Source organism: Phyllostomus hastatus, unplaced genomic scaffold, assembly GCF_019186645.2.
Source record: "Phyllostomus hastatus isolate PE091 unplaced genomic scaffold, TTU_PhHast_1.1 phas_contig_948, whole genome shotgun sequence".
NCBI classification, from domain to species: domain Eukaryota; kingdom Metazoa; phylum Chordata; class Mammalia; order Chiroptera; family Phyllostomidae; genus Phyllostomus; species Phyllostomus hastatus.
The window spans coordinates 9,401,580-9,426,333 of record NW_025333993.1 but is presented as its reverse complement, the minus strand read 5'-3'; the positions used below and the strand labels follow the sequence as shown (position 1 = coordinate 9,426,333).

The 24,754-nt window shown below is 58.0% G+C and overlaps 1 protein-coding gene across 1 annotated transcript in view; it reads right to left on the bottom strand.

Annotated features, from left to right (window-relative positions):
- The window catches only part of PAXBP1 (PAX3 and PAX7 binding protein 1), a 30,270-nt gene that overhangs the window by 1,383 nt on the left and 4,133 nt on the right, over positions 1-24,754 (bottom strand). Inside the window, exons 3-17 of the mRNA XM_045852410.1 lie at positions 22,609-22,785; positions 20,296-20,517; positions 19,604-19,707; positions 17,044-17,261; positions 16,378-16,567; positions 13,298-13,421; positions 9,943-10,042; positions 9,733-9,848; positions 7,474-7,673; positions 6,326-6,470; positions 5,592-5,713; positions 4,725-4,801; positions 4,308-4,374; positions 3,733-3,879; positions 1,557-1,711 (exon numbers count right to left, since the gene is read on the bottom strand). Coding sequence (XP_045708366.1) covers positions 1,557-1,711; positions 3,733-3,879; positions 4,308-4,374; positions 4,725-4,801; positions 5,592-5,713; positions 6,326-6,470; positions 7,474-7,673; positions 9,733-9,848; positions 9,943-10,042; positions 13,298-13,421; positions 16,378-16,567; positions 17,044-17,261; positions 19,604-19,707; positions 20,296-20,517; positions 22,609-22,785 — 2,164 coding nt within the window. The remainder of the gene's footprint in view (positions 1-1,556; positions 1,712-3,732; positions 3,880-4,307; positions 4,375-4,724; positions 4,802-5,591; positions 5,714-6,325; positions 6,471-7,473; positions 7,674-9,732; positions 9,849-9,942; positions 10,043-13,297; positions 13,422-16,377; positions 16,568-17,043; positions 17,262-19,603; positions 19,708-20,295; positions 20,518-22,608; positions 22,786-24,754) is intronic.

Here is a 24,754-nt window from a genome sequence, read left to right as displayed (position 1 = left end):
GGCCCGCCCGTCGCTCTGCTGACCAGAGCCCTGACGGGCGCTCTGAGGCCGGGTCTGGCACTCAGATCCCACGGGTGGGCCTTCACACCGCCCCCCCCTCGCCAATGCGAGGCCCAGCATCACTTCCGCTCTTCAGAGCTCTCGGAGAAGCCTAACCCGTTTCCTCCACCTCCGGGGGAAGCCCTTCTCCTCCCATTAAGCCACCCTCCAATTTCAGCAAAGGTCAGGACCTCGAGCCCTGCTCAGACACAGGTCACCAGCCAGCCCAGCCTGGAGTCCCAAAGGGAGAGGCGGGCCTGAGAGCCTGCGTCTCCAGCCGGTGAGCTTCCAGACGGTGCAGACACTGCTGGCCCAGGACCGCCCAGAACCTTCCAGAACTGCCAGGGAGCCGGTGGACAGCTCTGACACCCGGGACGAACAGCGCACATGGCGCCCCGCCTGCTCGTACCACGCCCCACCCCCCCACCCCCGAGACCGAGGGGAGCGCCCCCCAGGGGGAGGCTATAGCCCGGGCCACCGCAGCCTCCGTGGGGCCTGCTTTATGGGCACCGCACACAGCAGGCGCCCGAGTGCTCTCCCGCAGAAAGTTCATGCCATTTGTGGACATTTAATTCCCAACAAAACAGCGTGGAAAAGCAAACAAAACTTATCCAAGAAAATACAACACCTTGAGAAGAGATGTGAGTGACAATAAGTTAACAACCAACACCAAAGGTGAAATTAAAATATAAAACAAAGTTACCTGCCAAAGAATTTTACCACTGAAGTTTTTACTACCTACTTTGCTTCTAATTTTTTATCCTAAAAGATAACAACACTCCTCTTTAAAAAAGAGGGTCCTTTTACACGGAAGAGGGATAAGATTAATGGTGTGATTTAAATGAAAATGAAACTATATTAGGAAGGTTATATGAAATGCAGTGTTCAAAAAGAAAATTCTCTCAAATTGTGCTAATTTATTATTTACTTTTTACGCTAGAGATTTATCCCAAACAAACATCCAGAACAATGTCCACAAAAAGAAATTGCAATTCATTCCTTCTTCCTTGCAGCCTTTGATAAAAAGTGTGTACAAGCTGCCCCCCAAAAGTCCCGAGGGACGCCCTGTGTGCTCTGACGTGGACATGGGACCCTCCACGCAGAGCGCACGTCTGGGGTGGGGTGGGGGATGCTCAGGGCACTCCAGGTCCCGCCGACTGGCTCCTCCGGGGCTTACACCCGTGGGAGTGTCCGAGCCCGAGACCCAGGGTGCTCCCAGAGCCTGGAACCCCCAGCTCTGCAGGGGAGGAGACGGAAAACCGTGCCTCATTCATGCCCCTCAGGCCTGGGCGTTACCAGCAGATTTTCTTAATGCTTTCAAACACATCCTATTGAAAAAGATTAGGTAAAACCACAAAAAGAGAAAATAATGTGTATTTTTGGTATGTTTACCAATGCTAAGTCAACGTACAGTTCAAACTAAAATATAAACATGTCTCTACTTAGCATTTTCGCAACACTGACTCTAACAACTGAGGCCTGGACCGCCATTTCATTCAGCCGTCACGAATAATTACCTGGCATTCCTCTTCTCCACGTCAGAGCAGCCGATGCTGTTCCTGTAGAGCGTGTCCGCCAAGTGCACCAGGTACCGACAGAAGTTCTCCAGCTGGGCAATGGTCCGCTCTCCCTGCAGGTTCGCGAACCACTGCCTGGGGAAGCAGCTGACGACCTGCGGGGGAGGGCGGGGCGGGGCGCTGACCCGGAGCCGGCCACGGCCACGCCTAAACCACGGGGACCCCGCATTCCACCGGGAGACTCACCACGGGACTTTGTGCTCATTACTTTGAAGGGAAGTTCTTTTCAACCTACATTAACCATATAGCTTTCCCTCACACACCTGAATTTCTACCTGAACACATGCGAGAGGTACTCAAAGCAGAAGACAAACAGTTTGTCCAGTCTATGGCTACATCAGGGACGAAATACTGACAACCAGCCGCCTCACCCTCAGTCTCCCAGGGAGCCCTGAACGCACCAACTCTCCTGCGTCGGCAGCGCTGGACTCGAGAGCACCTGCAGCCGCACGGCCACACGCCGCTGCCGCCCCCCCCCCACCGCCCCCCAGGCTGGGCGCGCAGGCCCAGGCACCGCGAGGGCGGTGCAGCGGGGGGGGGCCGGAGCGCAGGGAAGAGCTTCCCCCAGAGGGGCAGCGAGGGCAAGGGCCTCAGCAGGTGGCAGGGCCCGGGGGCAGGACAGACCCAGAGCAGGGAGGCCAGCCCCCCACGCGGGAAGGCAGCCCGCGAAAGGGCGTCAGGCCAGTGTGCGGGGGACCCAGGGGCAAGGAGCAGCGACCGAGTCCAGGGCCGGGGCTGAGCGGGGGCCGGGGGCCGGGGCGTGGCGTGCGGGAAAGCAAGACGGCGCTCCCCAGAAATGAGAGGGCATGTCCCAAGGTCACAGAGGTCAGTGTGAAGGGACTGCCACTGATGAAACCTGCCGGAGACGCAGAATCTGAACCTACTGAGACTATCAGACAAACCTCAACTGAGGGACAGTCCACAAAGTAACGCGCCTGTCATCTTTAACAATGTCAAGGTGAGGAAGGTCGAGGACAGACTGAGGGCCTGACTCCTCCAGAGCAGAGAGACTGCGCAGACGAGACAATCGGGTGCGAGAGGTGGCCCGGGAGCTGCCGCTGACCGGCACGGCTATCGGCGTCGTCGCCGACAGTCACCACGGAACTCAGGCTGCGGTGACACGGTCACCTCTGGGGCCGCGTCGGAGTCAGGGAGCGAGTACCGGTGTTTACAGGACGCAGACCCGGCAGTGTCGGGGCGCTGGAGGGCACCCTGCCAGAGACACCCCGACACTGTCTGGGAAAACCGCACTGCACTCGAAAGTTTAATTTTGTGATTGTTTCAAAAAATATTTTTAAAAAAGACCAAATTATGGAACTCATATGTAAAGTATAAAAAACAGCTTAAAAAAAATAATTTCTCTCCTCAGCCGCCATGGCTCAGCGGGTTGGGCATTGTCCCACAAACCGAAAAGTCGTGGGTTCAATTCCCGTCAGGGCACAGCCCTGGGTTTGGGTTTGGTCTCCGGTTGGGGCACGTGCAGGAGGCAGCACACTGATGTTTCTCTCCCTCCCTTTCTCCCACCCTTCTCTCTCTGTCTGGAATTAGTAAAAGAAAAAAAAATTTTAATCACTTCTTAAATGAGAAAAGAAACCATTTCTTTAGTAACACTGAAAAAAAAAGCACTTATTCAATTGTTAAAAATTCTTAAAACTTTTATGAATAGCTATAAAAACACTGACACAGGTAGATGGATGTACGGATGGAAATACACGTTATGTCACAGGACAAATCTTTGTGTAAAGAAGGCCACGGGAGCCCTGGCTGGTATGGCTCAGCGGACTGAGTGCTGGCCTGCAAACCAAAGAAAGGGTCACCAGTTCGATTCCCAGTCAGGACACATGCCTGGGTTGTGGTCCAGGTCCCCAGTAGGGGGCGCAAGAGAGGCAACCACATATTGATGTTTCTCTCGCTCTTTCTCCCTCCCTTCTCCTCTCTAAAAATGAAAAGAAAAGAAGGCTGGAACCACCTGGGTGGTCACGGTGACTGACAACCTCACACTAAGCCCAGCAAGCAAAGGGGTTTCCGTGAAGTCTCGAAATTCCCTTCAAACACTCCAAATGATCCATTTTAACTTCCGTGCCCTGAAAACTTGAGTATGTACCATTTAACTCACATTTTGGGCTTTCTTGATGCTGTCGTCTCCGCACTCCGAGTTCTGAAAGGCCATGAGGATGTACCTATTCAACAAGCCGTCTATGGCCAGCTCCTGCAGGGTCTTGTTCGACAAGATGCCGCTCCACTGGAGAAAGTTCCCCAGCAGCTGGGACGGAGAGAGAACGGTGGGGTGAGCGGCCGATCCCGGCGGCCCTGCCTTCCCGCGGTCTCTGCTGAGTCACTTCCTCGGGGACAAAGGGGACCTTTGGTGGCTCACTGGTCAGGGTCTCCGTGCCCCTTGCCAACTGCTCCCCCTGGCCTCGAACTTCTCCCCGGTACTCTGTTTTCCGAACACACTGGCAGCAAGGCGTTCTGCTGACTAGCGTGGACCTAACTGTGGGACTCAGAGTTCGTTTTCTCCTATGGAAACATCAAACCTGAATAAACTTTGGGAAAAAACTACTTTGCAAAATGGAGACTCTCTCTGTATACCTGTATCTAAGCCTATGGAGTTAAATACAAACATACGTTCCGAAACACCACACATAACGTCAGGCAAAGCTGCAGTCTGTCAGACACCCTACACATACGTACCTTAACTGACGACCAAAACTGCCGCTGAAAAAACAAGGCGGGCCCCGAGTTTTTGTTTTCTAGGACGCTGAAAGGGAAACGCACCACGTTCAGGTGTTTCGCCCAGCAGTGAGTACCACGTGCTCCCTAGAAGAGGACGCTTCCACCAGTAAAAGGGGTAAAGAGAGAATTAAGTGACTTTAAAACCTCTCCAAACGACTACAGTCCAGGAGGCAGTAAGTCTGAACAGTGGAAGCTGACCCCGAGCCACCGAGGAGGAACCAAGAGCGTCACTCGCGCGACTCTCTCTGCTTGGGGGCCGTCTCCGGCCACGCGGGGCCCTTCGGGCTTTCAGTCCGCACGGCAGGGGCGGAGTCCACGGTTCGAGCAACCGTCGCAGGAAGGTGGCGGAGACGGCCATGCTCCGTGCCCACTCACTTTTTGGGATACAAGGGCATGAACACGTCGTCGTCCAAAGTTCTCCTCATTCTCAGCAAGAGCGCCTTCAGGTACAACTGAAGACAGAAACAGACCACGCACTCTGGTAAGGGCCGAGTCAGACTGAAGATGGAAAAACAGTAGCAACAAGGAACAGTAACAGGCCGTATTCCGAGTCACAGACCGAGGGCTCAGCTTTGAGTGAGCGCTCTTACCGAGTCTCCCGCTCCCCTCACCGAGGGCCCGGGGTCCCCGATGCCTACCGCTGCCCTGGCTCCCCAGCCCCCACCCAGGCCTGAAGCCCCCGAGAAACCCCTCCCCTCCCCCCACCTGCTCTGTGAGGGTCTGAGATCAGACGCGACCTGGCTCTTCTCGGAACCACGCCACTGAAAATGCAGGGGTGATAAAGAGCACTTTGCTGCGTCTGAACAGCTCTTCAGAACGGCCAGTGAGGGACAACGGCAATTGGAAATTTGGAAACCAGTGGTAAAAGAATGCTTGGTGGTTTCACATGCTATTTAAGTGTTTTAGCACTTAAATCATCAATAATTACGCATTCTAGTAGTTTTACATTTTCCTTTTTCCTAAAAAACACAGGTCTCACAGAGACGCTTGACTAGTCCCATGAGAAGTGAGGGGGGCGTCAGGGAGGGTGCGAGCAGGAAACCGCCCTTCCATGCGCGCCCCCGTGACACGGACACCTGTCGCCTCACGATCTGTACGTTCTGGGCTTTGTCAGGGCCCCGGGGCCCAGGCAGGCGAATCGGGCTTTCCGGCAGACTTGGGACACCCCCTCCCTCTCCCTGCGCCCGCTCACCTTCCAGAGGACAGGCAGGACGGGGACCTTTCCCGGGCAGCACCCCTCACCTGCGTGTTCCTGTTCCCCGCGTTCACCACTGAGGGGTACCCGTCCACTAGCTTCAACGTGATGCCGACCATCCTCGACGTCTGCGTCGTAGAGAAAGGGTCCCACATGCTCTCCGCTATCACTGTCCGGATGAAGGCCGAGTGAGGGGCGACACGGCTAGGTCCCAGCTGGCCGAACCCGGGGCCGCGTGGTCTGCGGCGCACAGACGCTGATACCCCCCTGCGCGCCCGCCCCGCCCCCGAGACCAAGCCTCTGAGCAGTCAGTCAGCTGTGGGAACCCGAGGACGAGGCAAAGATGGGGAGAACACAGGCTCCTCTGTGTTCTACTGATCCGTGAAAATAAAAATGGGGAGAAAGGTTTCAATGTCCTAACAAACACTGTCCCAACACCAAGAATTTCCAACTAAACTTCAAAACTTATTTTCACTACTTTACATCGGCTCCTGCACCCGTGATTTCTAATCTTGGGAGACACTGATGATGGTGCGAGAAACTTCTCCCAGCAAAGCGCACAGGGCCCAGGCCCCCGCGTGCCCCAGGCAGTTGTCCCGGGGCTGCCGCCGGGCGGTCCCTGAGGCCCGGGCGAAGAGGAGACACGTGTCTGCCCGTGCGCGACCTCTGGGCCGGGCGGTGACCTCACCATCCACACAGCGACTGCCGTGGGAAAGCGCGCCGTGGGAAAGCGCGCCGTGGCCGCGGCCCCGGAAGCAGGCCCGAGGAGCCCGGGACCCACCTGTCAGCTTGGGAAGGAGCACCTTCTCCACGACCGTGGGCAGCAGCGCCACGTCCACGTCGCCCCGCTCCTGCTCCCGCTCTTCGCAGCCGTAGAACAGCAGGGACTCGAACCACAGCATGCTCTCGAAGTCCCGGCACTGGGCCTGCAGCAGCGACAAGGGCACCCCAGCACATGCAGACGGCGGCTACCGCCGCTCCCAGCCAATACAAGAGCTGTCGGACCCGGGCCTGGCCCCTGGCCACAAACAAGGCAGAAGTGGACAGAACACGGGGGGCCCCCGTTTTCAGACCACGCAGCACTGGCAGCACCGGCAGCACAGGCCTGGGACCCTTGAAGGAAGGGAACGGAGTGAGGTGACTGGCACTGGGGAGAGGTGAGGCTGCAAGCCAAGCGGGGGCTCGCTGAGCTGGGGGGCAGGACCGGGGGATGCGGGGCCGACACCCCAGTCCCTACAGGGCAGCGGGGGCCCTCCTGGGGGAGGGAACCCCAGCAGCAGATGGCCCCGCCGAGCCCCTGGGACCCTCGCACGTGGGACCCCGCACGAGGTCTGGCAGGGCTGCGTGTCTCCCTCCGGTCATCTCCAGGGCTCCGCCCCCAGCCATCCCCCACACGGCCCACACGCTCAGCCCAGCCACCCCGCCCCCTGCTCCTCCATGTGTCGGGGACTTGCACGGCCTGTCTGGAACACCACCACCACTACACGCCTGGGCAAATTCTAGTCTCCTCTCCTGTGCCTGAGGCCGACAGGTTTCACGGGTCCCACCTCCCAGCCCAGCAGCCTGTCTCACCCTCCCCAGTCCCACTGCCCCCGCCTTGGTATCAGTAGTTCCGGCCCTTATTTCACACAACTCCAAGGTCTAGGACCCAAGGACCACGTTCTCCCCGCTCATTCACGGTCCCGGTCCAGGGTCCCCAGGAGTAACTCTGGGGACCGAGAAGGGCACCATGTACCAACTGAAAAGCAGCAGCTGGCTCCCGAGCTCTATAGAGACGCAGACCCCAGGCCACGGCCAGCCACCACCAGGGCCCATCATAACCCTGCGCCCCCGAGACGCACCTCGCGGAAGCCCACAGCCCTAACTGGAGGTTAGAACCACCCAGGTGTCGTGCTGTGCGGCTTTCTCGCGGTGACGGAAGCCACCCACCTCGAGAGGAGTCCAGGTGAGGAGCTGCAGCCGTATGAGGGGGTTGAACAGCTTCGGCAGGCACAGGCCGATGTAAGCGTCCTTGTAGGATGTGTAGTACTTTGAGCGCCACGCTTCGAACTGTGACTTAATACAGTCGATGGAACAGAAGCTCTCCAGGACGTCTTCAAAGATCTTGCTGGACTCTTTTGAAATGCGATCTGAAAACAACAGAGCCCCGGAGACCCAGACTCAGTAGGCTCTAGACAAGACGCAGCTCAGTGTTTCCAGCGTCTCCTCTGCAGCTCGGGCATCGAAGAGACGGGCTCGCCAACAAGGGAACGACTGTTAGTTCATTCCAGTTTAAAGGAGAGGGTGAACAGGTAAGTTCAGCTTCCACCCGAAGCGCAGCCCTTTCTCCCGAACGGCCCAGCGTGCGCTGTCTTCCGTGGCACCGTTCGGCTGAAGGGCGCCTGCCCCAGCAGCTCAGGTCAGATCTCAGTTCCCGAGGCGTGCCAGCTGCAAGGACGCCAAGTGCCAGCTCCGCCCCTGGCTCCTCCCCCCACCGACCACTGGGTCAATGACACACATGCGTTACAACCCGTGACCAACGTCTCTCCTTCCCGGCCCGCTGCCCGCTGCAGCGGCTGCCGCTGGCGAGCATCAGCGATGGACCTCGGCGGTGAGTCAAAGGGGGTGCGGTGGCCCAGGTGACTCGGGGGAGGGGGATCTGTACCATGGAGAGACCTAGTGGGGGCGACACCTCAAAACCCAATCTTCTCAAAATCAGCCTTCACGTCGCCAACGGTGGGGCGACCACCTGCCATGTTACTGTGTGTGCAGGAACTAACAGCACCTTGGATGAAGTACTCTTGCCACAAAAACTCAGTCTCAGTCTGATCGAGGTTCCAGACCGGATTCCGGTTCCGAGGGAGAACGAGCTGCCGGCGCGAGGACACAGGCCGACCTGGGGCGGAGGCCGCTCTGCACGAGCGCCCAGTCTCTCCGAGAGGTCGGCACCTCACACAGGCCCCCCAGCACCGGGGGTGCGTGCGCGGCGCGCTCGTGACCTCGAGCTAACTCTCGACAAAACGGTGTCAGAACCACACGCAGGGCCGGACCCCATGTGGGCGCTGGTTTGGGGGGCGACACCGAACCCCCCACAAAACGGGCACTGAAGTGTTCTCGGGAGGCTGCCACGGAGGCCACTGAGCGCAGACATGACACAAGGAATTTTAGCTGGGCCCTGGCCACGCGGCCCAGGCGGCCAGAGCGCCGTCCCGACGCCCCAAGGTTGCAGGTCCCACCCCAGGGGGGGCATGTGGGGCACGTGCGAGCAGCAACCAGGGACAACATCGCTAGGCAGAACAGCGAATGGATGTCTTCCTTCATCTCGCTTTTGAAAATCAATGGAGTAAAAAAGTGTTTTTTAACTTTTGAAAAAAGTTAAAAATTTTTGGGGGGTTAATTTTCTTGGGTGTGACAACGGTGTTGTGAGTAGGCAGAAAGATACCCTTGTTCTGGGAGACACAGGGAAGTTCTCGGAGGCAGGTCTCGTGACGTGTGTAAGCTATTTCTGCGGGGTCAGCACACGCGCGCGCACACACACACACACACACACACGTACGTGTCCACGCACACAGAGTTCAAGCCGCCCGGCTGGACAGCACTAGGACCCGAATCCGGATGACAGGCACATGGGGGATCGCCGGGTCATTCCTCAGGTTTTCTGTGTGCTCAGCACCGGTCACCGTAAGTAAGCGGAGGAAAGTAAGTTCCTCCAGCTGAGGTCCCAAAGGCTTGCAGCCGGCACAACTCTACACGGTCACAGCCATAGTGGGAGGTGGAGGCTTCCATTCGGGGACCCTCCTGGAAACGCCGGGCACGCACCAGCACCAACCGTTCCGGCTGACGCTGCTCAGGGCCCCGAATCAGGAGTCTCCCTCGGGTCGTGCGCCCCCACCCGCTCTGCCTTTCCCGGCCAGGCGGCTCCCTTGGCACCTCGGACTTCCCGTCACTTACACCCCCCGATTCTGAGGAGCAGCGTCTGCTCTGACACGAGCGCTGAAACCCCCCCCCCCGCCCCGGGGCGGGGGTCACACCCTTTGTGAGAGCTCGTGGTGGTGCTCGGAGTGAAAGCAGGCGCAAGCCTCCGCGGCGCGGGAATGGGGGCCAGTCCCCATGGGGCCACGGGCCCGCTCGCCGCCGTTTCCGGTGAAAGCCCCGCCACCCCTGCGGAAGCCATGCGATGACAGCGCCGTTTCCCGGTGCACGCCTGACCTTTCTCCAGGTTGAAATTGGTGATGTCCGTGGACGTTTCTTCGTCATCACTGGAAAGGCCCTCGAGATGGTCCGCCATCTTCCCGGTCTGCTCTCGGGCTTGCCGCCGCCGAGTCCTGCGGGACAGACACCGAGCTCCCAACCCGGACCCCGGCAGCGCCTGCCGCTCGGCCCCGCCGGCAGCGGCCCCACGGCTCCACGCGGACCCACCTCCTAGCCTCCCGCTCGGCGATCCGGCGCTTCGCGTGCTCCTGACACAGGGCCCGGTCTCGCCCGAAGGAGTCGAGGTTCGGCGCCATCAGAGCCTTATCTGCAAGACAACACCGGCTCCAGTCACACGCCGCCCCCGCCGATCCCAAGAAAAGAGTCTGCACAGAACAAGCTACAATGACAGACTGTGTGCTACCCCCGGCGCCAGCCCGGCCGCAGCCGGCCCCTGACCGCCTTCTGTGTAGAGTGAGTCCCACATCACCCTGTGCCCCCCCGAGAGGAGAAGAAAAGTCAGAGCCCTCCAGAGGTGCAACCGGACAGAACCCCCTTTCTACGTCTGAGGAGCAGACACTGGTGCTATCGCGACGGCCCAGTGAGCTAACGAGCCGCACTCCCTGGGCGGCAAAGGGAGACAGCAGGTCAGTTTCTGGGAGACGCTTCAGCACCGCATGGTGAATGGCGTGAGGTGACAGGAGAGAGACCCGGACAGGATGAGAAAGCAGCTTTGCTGCAGGAGTGGGACGACTTGTTCTCTCTTTCTGACTGTGCCTGCACAAGCGTGCTCTCCGCCACCGGTTCTGGACAAGGGCAGACTCCCGTGCAGACTGAAACCATCTGAACAGGGCCAACTCTCACTCTCAAACACTGCTCTTTGACAGCACAGTCCCCTATCTCTTTTTTACCTGCTTTCCATCTTTCTTTCTTAACTTCCTAGGGCAATTTTTAGGCTTTAGCTTCCCACCTGCCTGCCTAAATTTACATCTGCTCGGCCTATTTTCAGTTTCCAAGAAAGAGGTGATTCCTGTTCTGAGGACATCCCTTCCCGGCAGCGCCCCCCGCTGGTCTGACCTGCCGCCTGCACTGTCCCTGGGGCGTCCGTCCTGGCGGCTCGACAGCCCCTGCTGCGCTCTTGGGCCACGGTCAGCTACCGCCCGCACAGAGGCCTGGCCGGCCTGTGGACGGGGCAGGGAGGGGCTGTGGACCAAGGGGGGGGGGCTGTCTCCCGGAGCCCTGTCCCTCGGATCACTGGGCCGACAGCCAACTCCTTGCGGGGGGCCCAGGGCTGTTTGCGCCTCTGGGCCTTCTCCCTGAAGCCATTCTCTCCCCCCGGGACAGAGTCCACGCATCTCTCCTCCAGGGGCGGCAGGGGGAGTGCGGGAACGTCTGCCCGCCCGTCCGCAGGCCTCCCCTTGTCTCCCTGTCGCAGAGCCACACCGGGAGGACGGCTCTGTCACACGCTGGGTCCTCACCAACGCTGCCCGCTGGCTCTGCGACTGCAGGCGAGACGAGGCGGGAGGAAGCCCACTCGCCACGGGGTGACGACATGAGGACCTGCCTCGTGTGGGCAGAGAGGGGAAGGGAACCCCCCGGGGGCGGCAGGGGCAATCCTCGTAAGATGGGAGGAGCTTCCCCGGGCACCGGGGAACACCCCGGCAGCCCTCTGCCCTGCGGCGTCCAATGACCCTGGGCCCCGCTGCTTTCAAAGCTGACGTCCTCGCTGAGCTTTTCATCCGGGCACCAGAGCAGCTCAGAGATTAGGGAGGACGTCCCAGCGTTCACGAACGGCAAGGGAAGATTCACACAAACGATGCCCCTGCTTCACCTCGAATGTGCGTTCACGGCACGCCGTGATGAATCCGTTAAAAAGCCCCAAACCACAAAAACAATCCCTGCCTCTTTGAGAGGTACCTTCACTAAAGAAATGTTCTAAAGAATACGCATTGCTACAGTAAATATTTAAAACGTAGCCATGCTTACGGATTTTTAAAAGTCAATACTGAGGTAGGTAGGACGGTGGGCGGCCCCCCGCTCTGTGAGAACCACACGCAGCAGCTGTGATTACTGCTCAGGGATCTAAAGAGATGAATCCCGGCTTCCTTGTTTCTTTACGAAAACGCCAGAAATGCAGCCGGTGCTTCAGCGCCCCGTGCAATTTCCCTCAAGTCTCTGGCAGTCACCGAGCACTTCCTCTAGGGCAGCATTTGTCACTCCCGCGCTACTTTTCAGTTTCTTTCCAAATCTCAACCTAATTAACGTGTATCACCGTTCACCTCTTACTTCTAATTCTAGGTAAGTAAGCAGCTCCCGATTACGAAGGATGGGCTGTAAGTGGGAGCGAGCATCAGATGAAAGGCACGGCTCACGCGAACCCTCGGACTGAAAAGGAAACTACGTCCCTTCCTCGGAGTGACGGTTACCTGCAGCCTGCCCCCGAAGCCTGATTCGGGGGTAGTCAGACGGGAGCCCGCAGGGACCCGCTCGCTGGCCAGGCGCCCAGCACCGCGACCCTCCCGTCCAAACTCGGGGGGCGGCACCGAGGCCGAGCCACCCGTCGCAGGGCTCCCGCATCCCGCTCGCTCCGTGCCGCTCTGCCCGGCCAGGCACACCGGAGGGAGGGCGCTCTCTCGGGGACTCTACGCGACAAAGCGCTGTTTTCGGGAAGCCTAACACTGAGACCCTGTCACTGGGACGACCTGAGGTGGCCATTCAGCGTGCAGGTGATGGGCCGGGACCCGGGAAGACCCTCCGGGAGGGGACCAGGAGCCTGCCCCGGGAAGGACCTCCGCACGTGTGCGTTTGGGGGCTGCCGGCGCAGGCGGCCCAACCACCCCGTGCCGCCGGGGGAGTCGCTGTTCGAGCGCCCGCGGCACGGCAGGGGGTGGGAAAAACAGAGCGAAGAAGCTTACAACATCTGGTTGAACAACCTCAGCTAACTATTTACTAAGCGGGTTCCAATTAATTGTGGTTTTCCATAACACCACAATTATGGTGAAAGGATATAAATTCAATTTCTAAATTTTTACACTAACATTTCAAGAAATGCAGGCATCAACTGACTCACTGAAAACCTAATATCGTTTGCAAGACAAACTGCAAAAGGCAAGCAATTCTGCTTTCACCTACAAGGGGAAGCTCGAAGCTCATCTGTCGTGTAGAAGAAAACCGCTCTGTATGCCTGCCCCCCACCCCCGAACCCCCGTCCCTAAACTTGGAGTTTCCCCGTGGCCACTCACAGCGGGGGGTGTCGGCACTGCCGAGGGGACGGGCGTGGGGGCAGAAACCAGTCAGAGCCCACCGGACGGCAGTTTCGCGGTAAGACCCCACGGGGTGTCCCCTGACGCCGGGAGGAGGGGCGCTGCCCGCACCCGGCCCCGGTCTCCGAGCCCCTGGGAGCTGCTCTGCTTCCTTAAACACGGCCCCGGCTGTGGTTTCCAGGGCTACTTGACCCGAGAGCACGGGAACCCCTTCATCTACTACACACACGAGATGCCCTGAGATCTCTAAGTTTCGGTCAGGCTGCGCTAAGTGAACGAGGTTGTTTAATGAATAATAAAAACCTTCAAGATGGACTGACTTGAATGGCTTGAAAACTCCGAGGATTCATCTTTAATATCATCTTGTCGTCTTTGGACAAGGCGGGAGGCTCGCTGTTTATACAGCTGGTGTACCGCGGACTCGAGCTCGTTAATCAGGGGCACCTGCGGAAATACAACACACTCCGTAACACCGGGCTCCCCGCCGCCCGCGCGCGCGGGCCCCGCGCCAGCTCCGGGCCTCTGACGAGGCACGCCCTAAGGACAGAACGACCGGGAGTCCCCCGGGCACGCACAGCGACTCGCTCCTGACGCTCAGGAAACGTCACTTCTTTTAACCCGCGTGCGGAGCTACAGCGTCCGGCACCCAGTGACCGGAGCAGAAGTTCGGTCAGGACACTTAACGTGTCAGTATCGGTAAAGAGACTTCAGGAGTTTTACTGCTTTTCTCCTAGAGTCAAGGACTCGGCAGGCCTTGCCAGTCCCCTTGCCCTTTGCCGGCAGCGTGACCTGCCGCCTCCCAGTCTGCGCAGGTCACAGCGCACCGCCAGCGCCCCGGCGCCCAGCAGAGGCCACGGCTCTGCGAGCGGGCGAGAGCGGGGCCGCCAGCCGCCTGGCGCCGGACACCCCCCAACCCTGCCCCGCCGTGTCCCCCGCACTGCTCTGCAGCCTATCACACGTTCTAACGCAGCCTGCGTCCGTTCACACAGACGAGGCAAATAAACTTCTTGCTCTCACTAACTCGCCTGGAATCAACCCCAAAAAGCTCTTCTCCTCAAATGTTGAAATGTTTCCTTAAGAAAATAACATTCAGCCCTGGCTGGCGTAGCTCAGTGGATTGAGCGCGGGCTGTGAACCAAAGTGTCGCAGGTTCAATTCCCAGTCAGGGCACATGCCTGGGTTGCAGGCCACGGCCCCCAGCAACCGCACATTGATGTTTCTCTCTCTCTCTCTTTCTCCCTCCCTTCCCTCTCTAAAAAGTAAATAAATAAAATCTTTAAAAAAAAAAAGAATACTTAAGAAAATAACATTCTTCACGTGAATGGCCACTTCACGAAGCCAGCAAGGTTTCCAGGTCGCTGCCCGTGACTCAGCGCCACGTGGCTCCCGTGGAAAACCAAAGCTCACAGAACGAGGCCCAACTTAAGAGGGAAAAGCAGGAAGCGCTCTGCTGGTGACCTTGCGCTGTAACCACACGGCAGGGAACTTCCACGCCCACCAGCGACCGCCACACACACCCGAGGGGCCAGGAAGCCTGGTTTCCCGGGGCCGGTGCGGACGGAGAGCCGGCTATTCCGAGTCGGGGCCCGGGCAGCGAGCGCGGCCGCCGCTTCCTGAGCGGACGGGCCGAGCGCAGACTCGGGGACGGGTGGGCGGGCAGCGCGGAGTCTGCCGCGAAAGCCACCGCAGGTGCCCGCAGGACTCCGCCGGGCCAGGAGCGGGCGGTCACGGACGGGCCAGGGAACGGAGTCCCCTCACCCCCGAAGTCCCGCACTGCGGGCATCAGGGTCCCCAGACCTGCCCTGATGGTCCCCGGCGGCTGAGCCCAGAGACTGTCTCTGAAGTGTGCGACAGTCCACGTGTCACGCCTTCGCCGTGGAGGCGGCGTGCTGGGCAGAGCACCCGTGCGGACGCCAAGGGCACTGCTGATCACTGATAGAGCTGGCTATGGAATGAGTATCAAGTCAGAAGCTCCATGAACTGGACGTCCTTGTCGTCTAACGCGAGACCTGCAAGTCTAGTGGGCCCTACGGCCGTCCCCGTTTCTGAAGAGCTCTGTGCAACCAGGAGCACTGTGACAGGTTTACTGACGTGCTTTCCGAAGCAAAGGCCAAAGTGCCTAGGCACGGCTCCCAGGGACAAACGTCACGTACAAGTGTGGCTTAGGACAAAGGTCCTCTCTCCAGCCACAGAAGGTTGTTAGCTCCCGTCTTGCCCGCTGAGACCCGAGGGCAGTATTAGTGGGAGAGGCCGGGCCGCCGGCGACACTACCCTGCACCCCCTGCACAGGGGCCAGCCCGTGCTCCTCCCCCACCCCTGCGCTGTGGGCCCCCAGCCAGGGGTCTGCCACAAGGGGCACGCACAGTTCAGCTGCAGAAGCCGCTTCTCCAGACACCGGGCGGCAGACACCAGGACGTAGTGAGCCCTGCAGAGGACCCACGGAGGGCTGCCCTGCCCGGGCCTGACCCCGGCCGGCCCCAGGAAAGCCCCCGAGGAAGACACGGGCCGGCTTCGGGGCGCTGAAGCGTCAGCAGAGACAGTGACGCGCTACAACACTCGTGCGAGCACTGGTGTGCGCGCAGACCCCGCCCCGACCCACGGAGCCAGGGGTGAGGGGGGACGTGACTCCGGACCCGCATCGCCTGCAAGTTCAGAGACAGGACGTGCAGCGCACCGCCGCTGCAACCGTTTTAAACGTAAGGGCGCAAAACCCACGGACGCTTATAAACCCGCTCACCAAACGGTAACGCTTGTCTTAGAGAAGATCAACTCAGAAGTCATCTGAGAAAAAGGGGGTTCCTCCAGGCGGCTAATATAACAGCGTAACTCACACTAAAAACACTGAGCTTCGCACTAAAAGTCCGCTACCACACTGAAAAAAGGACGAGGGAGAGCGAGACCGCAGAAGAAACGCCGGCCCGCGGACGGTTCCCGGAACGGAAGCAGCGCAGGCTTCCCTGGGCGGGAGCTGCCAGCAGCCCGGGGACCGGCCTCGCCTGGGGAGGAAACTGAAAACTGACGCAACGGTGCGTCTCTGGGCACATCTGGAGTTGCTCGTACGGACGGGTCAAAAGCAAGTTTTGACACGAACCATAAAAAACAAACTTCCATCCGATGAGACCCTCAGGCTGCTGACCGGGGGCAGCCCCGCGCCCACCACTCGACTGAGGCGGGGCCGGCCAGGGGCCCATTTAAACGAGCCGGGCTAGACCCCCGCTTTCCGCGCAGGCAGCGCGTCTGCCCAGACGCAAGGCCACCCCGGAAGGGACGCGCGCCTGCCCGCCACCCCTCAGGTGGGACTCGGGGGGCACTCTCTGGGGCCACAGACACCACCTGCGCAACGCCACCTCGACCGCCCTCGTTTGCCTTATCAAAGAGAGTAGTATCTTTGCATTCTTACCTTTTCACTGAAACACTCAAGCAAGTCTTGGACATACCCTCGCATTTCTTGCAAAAACTTATACCGTTCACCAGTACCCCCCGAGGACCCTTCCAGTCTCTCAATCGCCCGGGTGGAGTCCACGCGGCTGCGCAGGTGCTTCTCGCGCTGCTGCTGGTTGGCTCTGTGCGCCTCTTTCATGGCGTCCAACCTGAGAGCACAGGAGGGCAGACGGAGCACGCTTACTCCCCGGGGCTGGGCGCTCGGGACCCCCACGACATCACAGCGCACTCCGTGCCACTCTCAGCACACACACACACACGCACGAGCGCGGAGCGGCAGCCGTCACCTGGACTGCTCGGCTCCCAGAGAAAAAGGCAAAGTTACGGGGGGCTGTCCGAGACGCACTGCTGGGCCCCCCCAGGGCCGGACGGCACCCTGTCCGAGTCCGGGACGCGGCAGCACAGAGCTGCCGCCAGCAAGGTCAGGGGTGGCGTCTCTAGGGCTCGGCGGGGCTCCCGCAGAGGGCGTCCACGGTGGGGGGGCAGGGCAGAGAGGGAAGCAGCCCCCACTCGGCTGGGGCGGGTGGGGCTCTCCTCCCTGCACCCGCCGCCCCGGGCCCCACGACAGCGGCCCCTGCGAGCACAGAGCGGGAGGACGGGTCTCGGCGCCACCAGTCTGCCCTACCTGTCTTTCAGCTGTTTCTTTACCAGATCAATAGTGACGGGAGTCGTCTCGTTACTGGGGGTTTTGAAAGGGGCGGTACTATCTGCTTTTTGAGATTTGCCATCAGCCGATCCGTAGGCCGTGTAGCTGTAAGGAATGCCGTAGGAGGAGCCGTAAGGCATGGCCGGGTAGGCATTCTGGTAGTACATGTTCACTTCGGTGGGCTGGCTTGCTTGAACCTGGAGAAGAAACAGGTGCATGTGAAAGCTGGTAGATGAAATCACGCCAAAAATAATATCATGCCTTTAAGGTTACAAAAACCTAACAGCAAAAATTAAACTGTTTTCTGAACAGTATTCAATTAAAAATAGTTAGAATTCTTCAAAATCAAGTACAAGTAGTGCTAGATGGACTGTTCTTATTCTCTTATGGGATTACAGGATTCATTTCCAATGGTTTTTAGAAAAAGAAGTTGAGTTGGGCCCTGGCTGGTGTGGCTCAGTGGACTGAGTGCTGACAACCAAAGGGTCGCCAGTTCGATTCCCAGTCAGGGCACATGCCTGGGTTGCAGGCCAGGTTCCCAGTAGGGGGCATGCAAGAGTCAACCACACATTGATGTTTCTCTCCCTCTCTCCCCTCTCCAAAAACACACAAAATCTTTGGGGCAGGGGGAGAAAGAAGAGTTGGAAGGGACATTAAAAATAACCCCAGGCCAGCACTTCATCAGTGGAGGACGACAAACCGAACCACGGCCCAGGACAGACATAGGAGCAGGGGCGGGCATCGGGCATCGCGGACCCCCCACACCCACTCCCAGGTTCCCCACTGCACACCCCTGGTAACGAGAGGGTCACAGTTCCTGCACCATCTCCGCTCACTGCCCTTCCATGAAACAAATGTTGTGGCTATTTAGGAAGGTATCTTCCACCTACAGGAAGAGAAACTCACCTACTACAAAGTAACCTCTTAAGTCAGAGAAGGAGCCAGACCAGGGAAGAACCACCTTACCGATACAGTGTTTCTCGGACTTGGGCATGCTTCGGAATCATCCTGAGGGCCCCTGAAACAGGCTGCACCCTGCCCCCGCAGACTTGCTCATTCCCTAGCTCCAGGCAAGTGGGAATCTGCACTTCTCACAAGCTCCCAGACGGTGTTTGATGCCGCTGGTTAAGGAACCACTTTGAGATACACTGATCTAAGAAACTAGAAATTCTTCCATCACTTGACTATAAAGAACAAAATATAATACTGTTTCGTCTAAAAGCTTATTGGAGGACTTCTGGCCAAGATGGAGGCACAGGTAGATACGCTTTACCTTCTCACACAACCAAAAGCAGGAAACAAATTTGAAAACAAAAAATAACCAGAAATGCCAGAAAATCGAACTGTATGGAAGTCCAACACCAAGGAGTTAAACTAAAGAAGAAACATTCATCCAGACCGGTAGGAGGGGTGGAGACGGGCAGCCGGGCAGAGAGGACGTGGGGTTCGGCGGGGCTGGCGGACCAGGCGGCCCCACACTCGCGTGCAGATAAACCGGGAGGGACAACTGGGGAGCAAGAGAGACCGCACAGCTCAGGGTCCCAGCGTGGGGAGATAAAGACTCAAAACCTCAGACTGCAAAAACCTGTTCCAAAGAAGTTGGACCCAAGGAAGCACACGCCAAAGCATATCATAATTCCATTCCCCAAGATTAAAGACACAGAATCTTAAAAGCAGCAAGAGAAAAGGAGACCATTGTTGCCTACAAAGGAGTTCCCATCAGAGTATCAGCTGATTTCTCAAAAGAAACTTTGCAAGGAAGAAGGGGCTGGAAAGAAGTATTCCAAGTCATGAAAGGCAAGGACCTACATCCAAGATGACTCTATCCAGTGAAATAATTATATAGAATGAAAGGGCAGATAAAGTGCTTCCCAGATAAGGTCAAGTTAAAGTTGTTCATCATCACCAAGCCCTTATTATATGAAATGTTAAAGGGCCTTATCTAAGAAAAAGATGATAAAAAATATGAACAGTAAAATGACAACAAACTCACAACTATCAACAGCTAAACCTAAAAAAAAAACCCCAAAAAACAAAACTACGCAAACTGGAACAGGAACAGAGTCACAGAAATGGAGATCACAGGGAGGATTATCAGTGGGGAGGGGGAAAAGAAGGTGCAGGGAATAAGCAGCATCAGTGGTGGGTACAAAACAGACGGGGGAGGGTAGGAACAGTATGGGAAGTGGAGAAGCCAAAGACCTTACTTGTACGACCCATGGACGTGGGGGAATGTCCATGAGGAACTAAGGTGGGGGAATGCTGGTGGGAGGGGGGTGCAGGGCGGAGGGGAATAAAGGGGAGGAAAAAAGTGGGACAACTGTAATAGCATACTCAATAAAATATATTAAAAAAATAAAAGCTTATTGGGTGCATAACTTTATGTAATTTTCTTAATTACGGGACTTGAGCCAACAAAAATTCAATTCACTATGCAATACGTCTTAACTTCTGCTTTAACAAAACAGGCAAAAAAAGCCCCACATTTACATTTTTAAATGGGCTCTGTCACCGCTGGAGTCCAGCTCTCGGCTCTCACCTGTGGGATGTTGATTCCCTTCCTGATCTGCTCCTGCTCCCACCGGCTGAGCTCCTCGTCCTGCTCTCCGGACACTAGGGCGTCGTCGTCGCTCCCCTCAATACCTGCAGCAGAGCAGCCAAGACCAGTGAGGGCCACCCGGAGGGGAAGGGAGGGGAGGGGAGGGGAGGGGAGGGGAGGGGAGGGCAGGCAGGGAGGAGGAGCCACGCCCCTGCGGCCACAAGGTTGGGCAGCGCTGCCGGCACTGACCCGCCTCACTGTAACCCACTGCGGGGGGGGCCCCGCCCCTCATCCCACGCCCCGCCCTCACTTGTCTTCAGGACACAGAGCGTCCCCGTCCCCTCGGCAGAAGGCAGCCGAGGTAACCACAGAAACCTCGGGTGGGTTTCCTCGTCTCTGTGAGCGCCACACCACCTCAGCGCAGGGAGGGACCCGGCCCAGTGTCCCCTGAGAGTGCCGGGCCGGCGACACCAAGGTCCGCCTGCACGGTGCACAGGCCCCCGCCGGCCTCGCTGGGGAGGGGCCAGTTACTCAGGCTCGAGTTTTCAAGAAATTCCAGCAAGACACTCGCGCCCAACCAGAACCCGCCTCTAACGCGGACACCGTCTTAGGAAAACGTCAGACAGATTCTGGATATGCGGGTTCTAGCAGCAGCGTGACGATCGGGCTACCGCCCCGCCCAGCCGAGTTACCTATCTCCTCGGCGATTTTCTGTCGCTGCGACTTCTCCTTCACAGAGAACACGATCCGGCGCTTCTCGTCGTCGTCCTCGTCGTCGCTGGCGTCGTTCTCGTCTTCCCGGACGAGGCGGCCTTTCCCAGGCTCGCTCTCGTGGGGGGTGAAGTCGCCCAGCTCCCGGGCCATCTGGCGCTTCTTCCTGGCGGCGTGGATGAACGCCGCGTCGGGGATCTCCCCTGGGGGGCGAGGGCGAGAGACGGGTCAGGAACGCAGGCTCCCCTTTCTTGAAAGTGCGCGGGGTGAGGCGGTCTCACCGAGACACCCTTGCTACGGGACGGTGTCCTGGTGTCAGCTGCCGGCCCCTCCCGACCCGGGCCTGCAGCCCACTTCGCTCTGTCGACCCAGAGTGAAGGACGCAGGCCGTCACAGTGAAAACTGAAACGGATCCGTACTGGCGATGTGAGAGAGAGAGAGTGTGTGTGTGTGTGTGGGGCGGGGAATCCAGCAAAAAAAGTTTTAATAGCATTTTCTTCACCCTTAAGTAAAACAAAAGTAATCAGAGCATATTACTAAATTAGAAAACAATTGTTGGGAGCCGCCCAGCCTGGTTTCAGGAGCTGTAACCACCCCCGTGGCTAAGGCTGAGGGAGCGACCTTTGGACCGTAGCCAGTGAGGAGACACAGCTTATCTCCCTGGCAGGGGCGCTGCATCTGCTCCTTTTTCCATAACTGGCCCCCAGTGCTTGATGGGTTAGCCAATGACGGGAAAGATTCCCCAAGATAGGAACGACCTGAGACAGGCATGACCATGTGGAGGCCCCAGGGAAGGACTTGGGGGGCTATGGAGAAAGGGGGTGATGGACCCTTGCCCCTTGGCTTTGACATAGCCTAAATCCTCATTCTGTCTGCAAGAAGTCTCCTAATCTCTTGGCTGCCTTGCTTCCTCTGCCTGACTTAAGCCTGAAACAATGACGGAGGGTGGTGCAGCCCTGTGCTGGAAAGGGCAGGTTCCCCGGGTGATCAGGCCTGAGAAAGAATACATAAACTCCTGTGAAACCTGCTTTGCTAAGAATGCTGTCCATTAAATGATAAGGGTCCAAGCAGGAAATGAGTTTGTTTCCCAAAGTTTTGTTGTAGCCCTTTAGCTAACAGACCCTGACTCAAAATAAGCGCTCATAGTTCTCTGTATGTTATCTATTGTTTGATCCTTACTGCCTGACAGTGATTAATGAACTTTACCTGTGTTCCTGTGCAAATTAAAAGCCAATAAAAAAAACGGTGAAGGGAAGGATTGAGGTGCTCTCCCCTTGAGAGCGTAGCTGTGCCGTCCCTTTTCCTCCACAGGACTCTGTGGTCTGTGTGAATGTATCTCGTGTCTCACCCATGACGCCGCGGACACTGTGGGCCAGTGTCTGCGTCAAGATGTACGGTATATTTCTCTTGCAAACTGCTTTCAGTTCACCTGTAAGCATGATGACTATACAATTCTGTACCTAGCTTTTGTTAGAACATAAGCTTTTCTTCATGTTGTTTTGCATAAATATAATTTTAGTGGCTTAACAAACTTCTTGACCCATAAAGCATCCCCCACTACATAGTTCGTTGACTTTCCACCTGCAGGAAAAATCAGTGCCTGGCTGCTCGTCGCACCGTTATTTTAATGGCTGCGTGACATCCCTGCACCTTAACCGACTGAGCCGCTCCTCTCCGGCTAGACGAAGTTTCCCAGCTTTGCTCAGCGCAGATGACGCTGTGATGCAAACACTGTTTCCCCGGGACGAACGTCTACATGCAGAGTGACAGGGTCGGGCACATTTGAAGTCACTGCCAACAGCTTCAGGGCTGTACCAGTTGGAATGCTACTACTTCGGCAGGCCAGAGTAAGCACTTTTAAATTTTACAAGTGTTATGAGTTAAATGATACCTTTTCCTAATTTAAGTTTGCCTACAAGGATTAATTATTCCGAAGCTAATTAACCAGTGACGGGATCTGCAAAGTATATCGTAGAGAAATGTGGAAAAGGAAGGAGGCGTGGGCGGGGAACGAACAGCGGTTAGTTCTGCTTTCAGCATCGGCTTCAAGAGAAACCCCATCTGCCGGCAGAGAACACCAACCAACTGCTGCGGCGCCCCTGCTGCCCGCTGGCAGCCCCACAGCCGCCCCGACGGCACCCGGCCTGTCCGACCAGGACAAGCACGGGAGAGCTGGAAGTTTCTGACACCCCCCCCCCCACAAGAGGAAGCCCCCTGGCCGCCAGCGAGGACGTCCTCCCAGCCCCGCTGGGCAGGCTCCGCCGAGGCCCACTGCTGGGGGGGGTGGGCCGCACCTGGACGGAGGACGTTGAGAGACGACAGGGCGTCCGCGAAGGCCCCGCCGGCCTTGGCCTTCCCCTCCTCCTTCTCGCTCTCCACGTCCATCTCGTCCTCGCCGCGCTCGCCCAGCACGGCCCCGTCCTCCGGGCCGGCGTCCTTCGCGTGTCCCGGTTTGTCCACAGGCGGCTCGTCTGCGTTTTTGAAGAAATGAAAATGACGTTAAAACAACACCCCTAAGTCAAGGAGAGGCTCTTTACCTGATTGTGGACTCGAGTCACTAGAGCTTGAACCATGCTGTCTGCGAACCTCTGAAACCACCAGCGGATACAGAGGAAGGGTCACCACGGGGGACACACCTGGGAGGTGACGGCCGCACGGGGGACGCAGCCGCTCCAGCCCACCTCCGGCGGAGTTTGTCGGCATGTCACCGAGTTACCAAGAGTGACGGGTTCTCCCTCCGGACTCTCCAGGGGGCAGCCTGCGCCCCTCCAAAGCACTACTCCGTTCTGTGTGCCGCTGTTTCACGACGCTCTCGGCCCCTTCCAGGAAGCCTTTCTCAGGAACCAAGTTTAGGGACCAGACAAATCTCTGTGACGAACGGTGCCGGGACATCATGCTGGTCCACAACCACCTCTGCCGTCAGCGGAAGGGGTAAGACCCAGTGTGACGTGTGCACTGGGCAGCCCTGACCCTGCTGCCACGGCCGGACGTGCACGAGTGGCTCTGCGACTGCGGCAGAGACACCCACTTCTCTCCGGGGAACCGGAGCTGGGGTGGAGACCAGGCGGAGAGCAGCCGCGCGGGTCCGGGAGGGAGCTGCGGGGTGGCCGCACCCTGCGGCGCGGAGCGAGGGGAGAGCTCTGCCGTTCCCGCTGCCGATGCTCCGGCCGTCCCGAAGGCCGGTTTCGGGGCTGCTCTCACACCACGGGGCTCTGGCGGCCCGCAGTTGCTCACCGGCACCAAGTGGCTCACGCTACTCGTGACTGAACCGTCCTACCGCACCCTCTGCCCAAGGCAAAAACTGGAAAATCACAACGTTTTCCATCTTGAAGCACTTGAACCTGGCCATGTCCACAACAGGCACAAAGATGCAACGAAAGAGTAAAACAAATGTTTATTCTAAATATGAAAGACGCCCTGTTTTCTCTAGCATGCTCCCTTCCTCCCTGAAACGGCTTCAAAGGGTCTGTATTCTCCTCTCCCCTACACGAGAGTACCGGGGATGACGCTCCACCCCCCGGCCCCCCACTTCCCTGAGAAGAGCTAGACGCTAACTCGTCAAAGCGTTGTTTTAGTACGTATGTAATATCCCTTCACATAAACGTACCTTAATTTACTAAGTCATTCCTCTCCAGCTAAACACTGTTTCCAAGTTTTTTGTTTTTAAGTATTTTATTTTTAGAGAGGGGGAAAGGAGGGAGAAAGAGGGACGAGAGAAACATCAACTGAGAGAAACACCAACTGTGGGCCTCCCTCACACCCCGCTGGGGCCCCGCCTGCAGCCCAGGCGTGTGCCCCGACAGGGAATCGAACCGGCGACCTTTGGTCCGCAGGCCGCAGCACTCAGTCCACTGGGCCACACCAGGCAGGGCTCCAAGTTTCCAGCTTTCCATCTGTCAGATCACTCTATCTCAGGCTCTGTCATTTCTCCCGGTCCCTGTCCTACCTCGCCGGCCACGGACTTCGCTCTGAAGTGCGTTCTGAGGTCACGAGGCTTTAAAACTCACTTTTCGAGGAGTACGTGTACACCTCGTGTACACGGTTACACGTGCACACGGTTAGGGATCAGGAGACTCCCCGTTTCCTGCCGCTCTCACCCCGAGTCACGTCAACGGACGAAACGGAACTAAGGGAGGCCGTCCGGACTGACCACCCCACCGAGAAGGCTCTCTGCGGATGCACAGACCTCCGTCTCCTCGAGGCCGCAGGGACGCGTGGGGCCAGCGCGGGCCCCAGGCGGTGACGGCGGAATTTCGGGGAGGGGTCGGGCACTGCGTTTCTGACGAGGTCCCTGCACGAAGAGACGCTAAGTAACGGCTCTCCCCGCACTCCCCTCCCCCGCCCGTGCCACGCCAGGACCCCTGCTCGCACACACTCCCGCTGCCTTGAACTGGACCAGGCTCTCCGCCTCCCTCGGTCTGCAAACAGGCACAGCGTCCC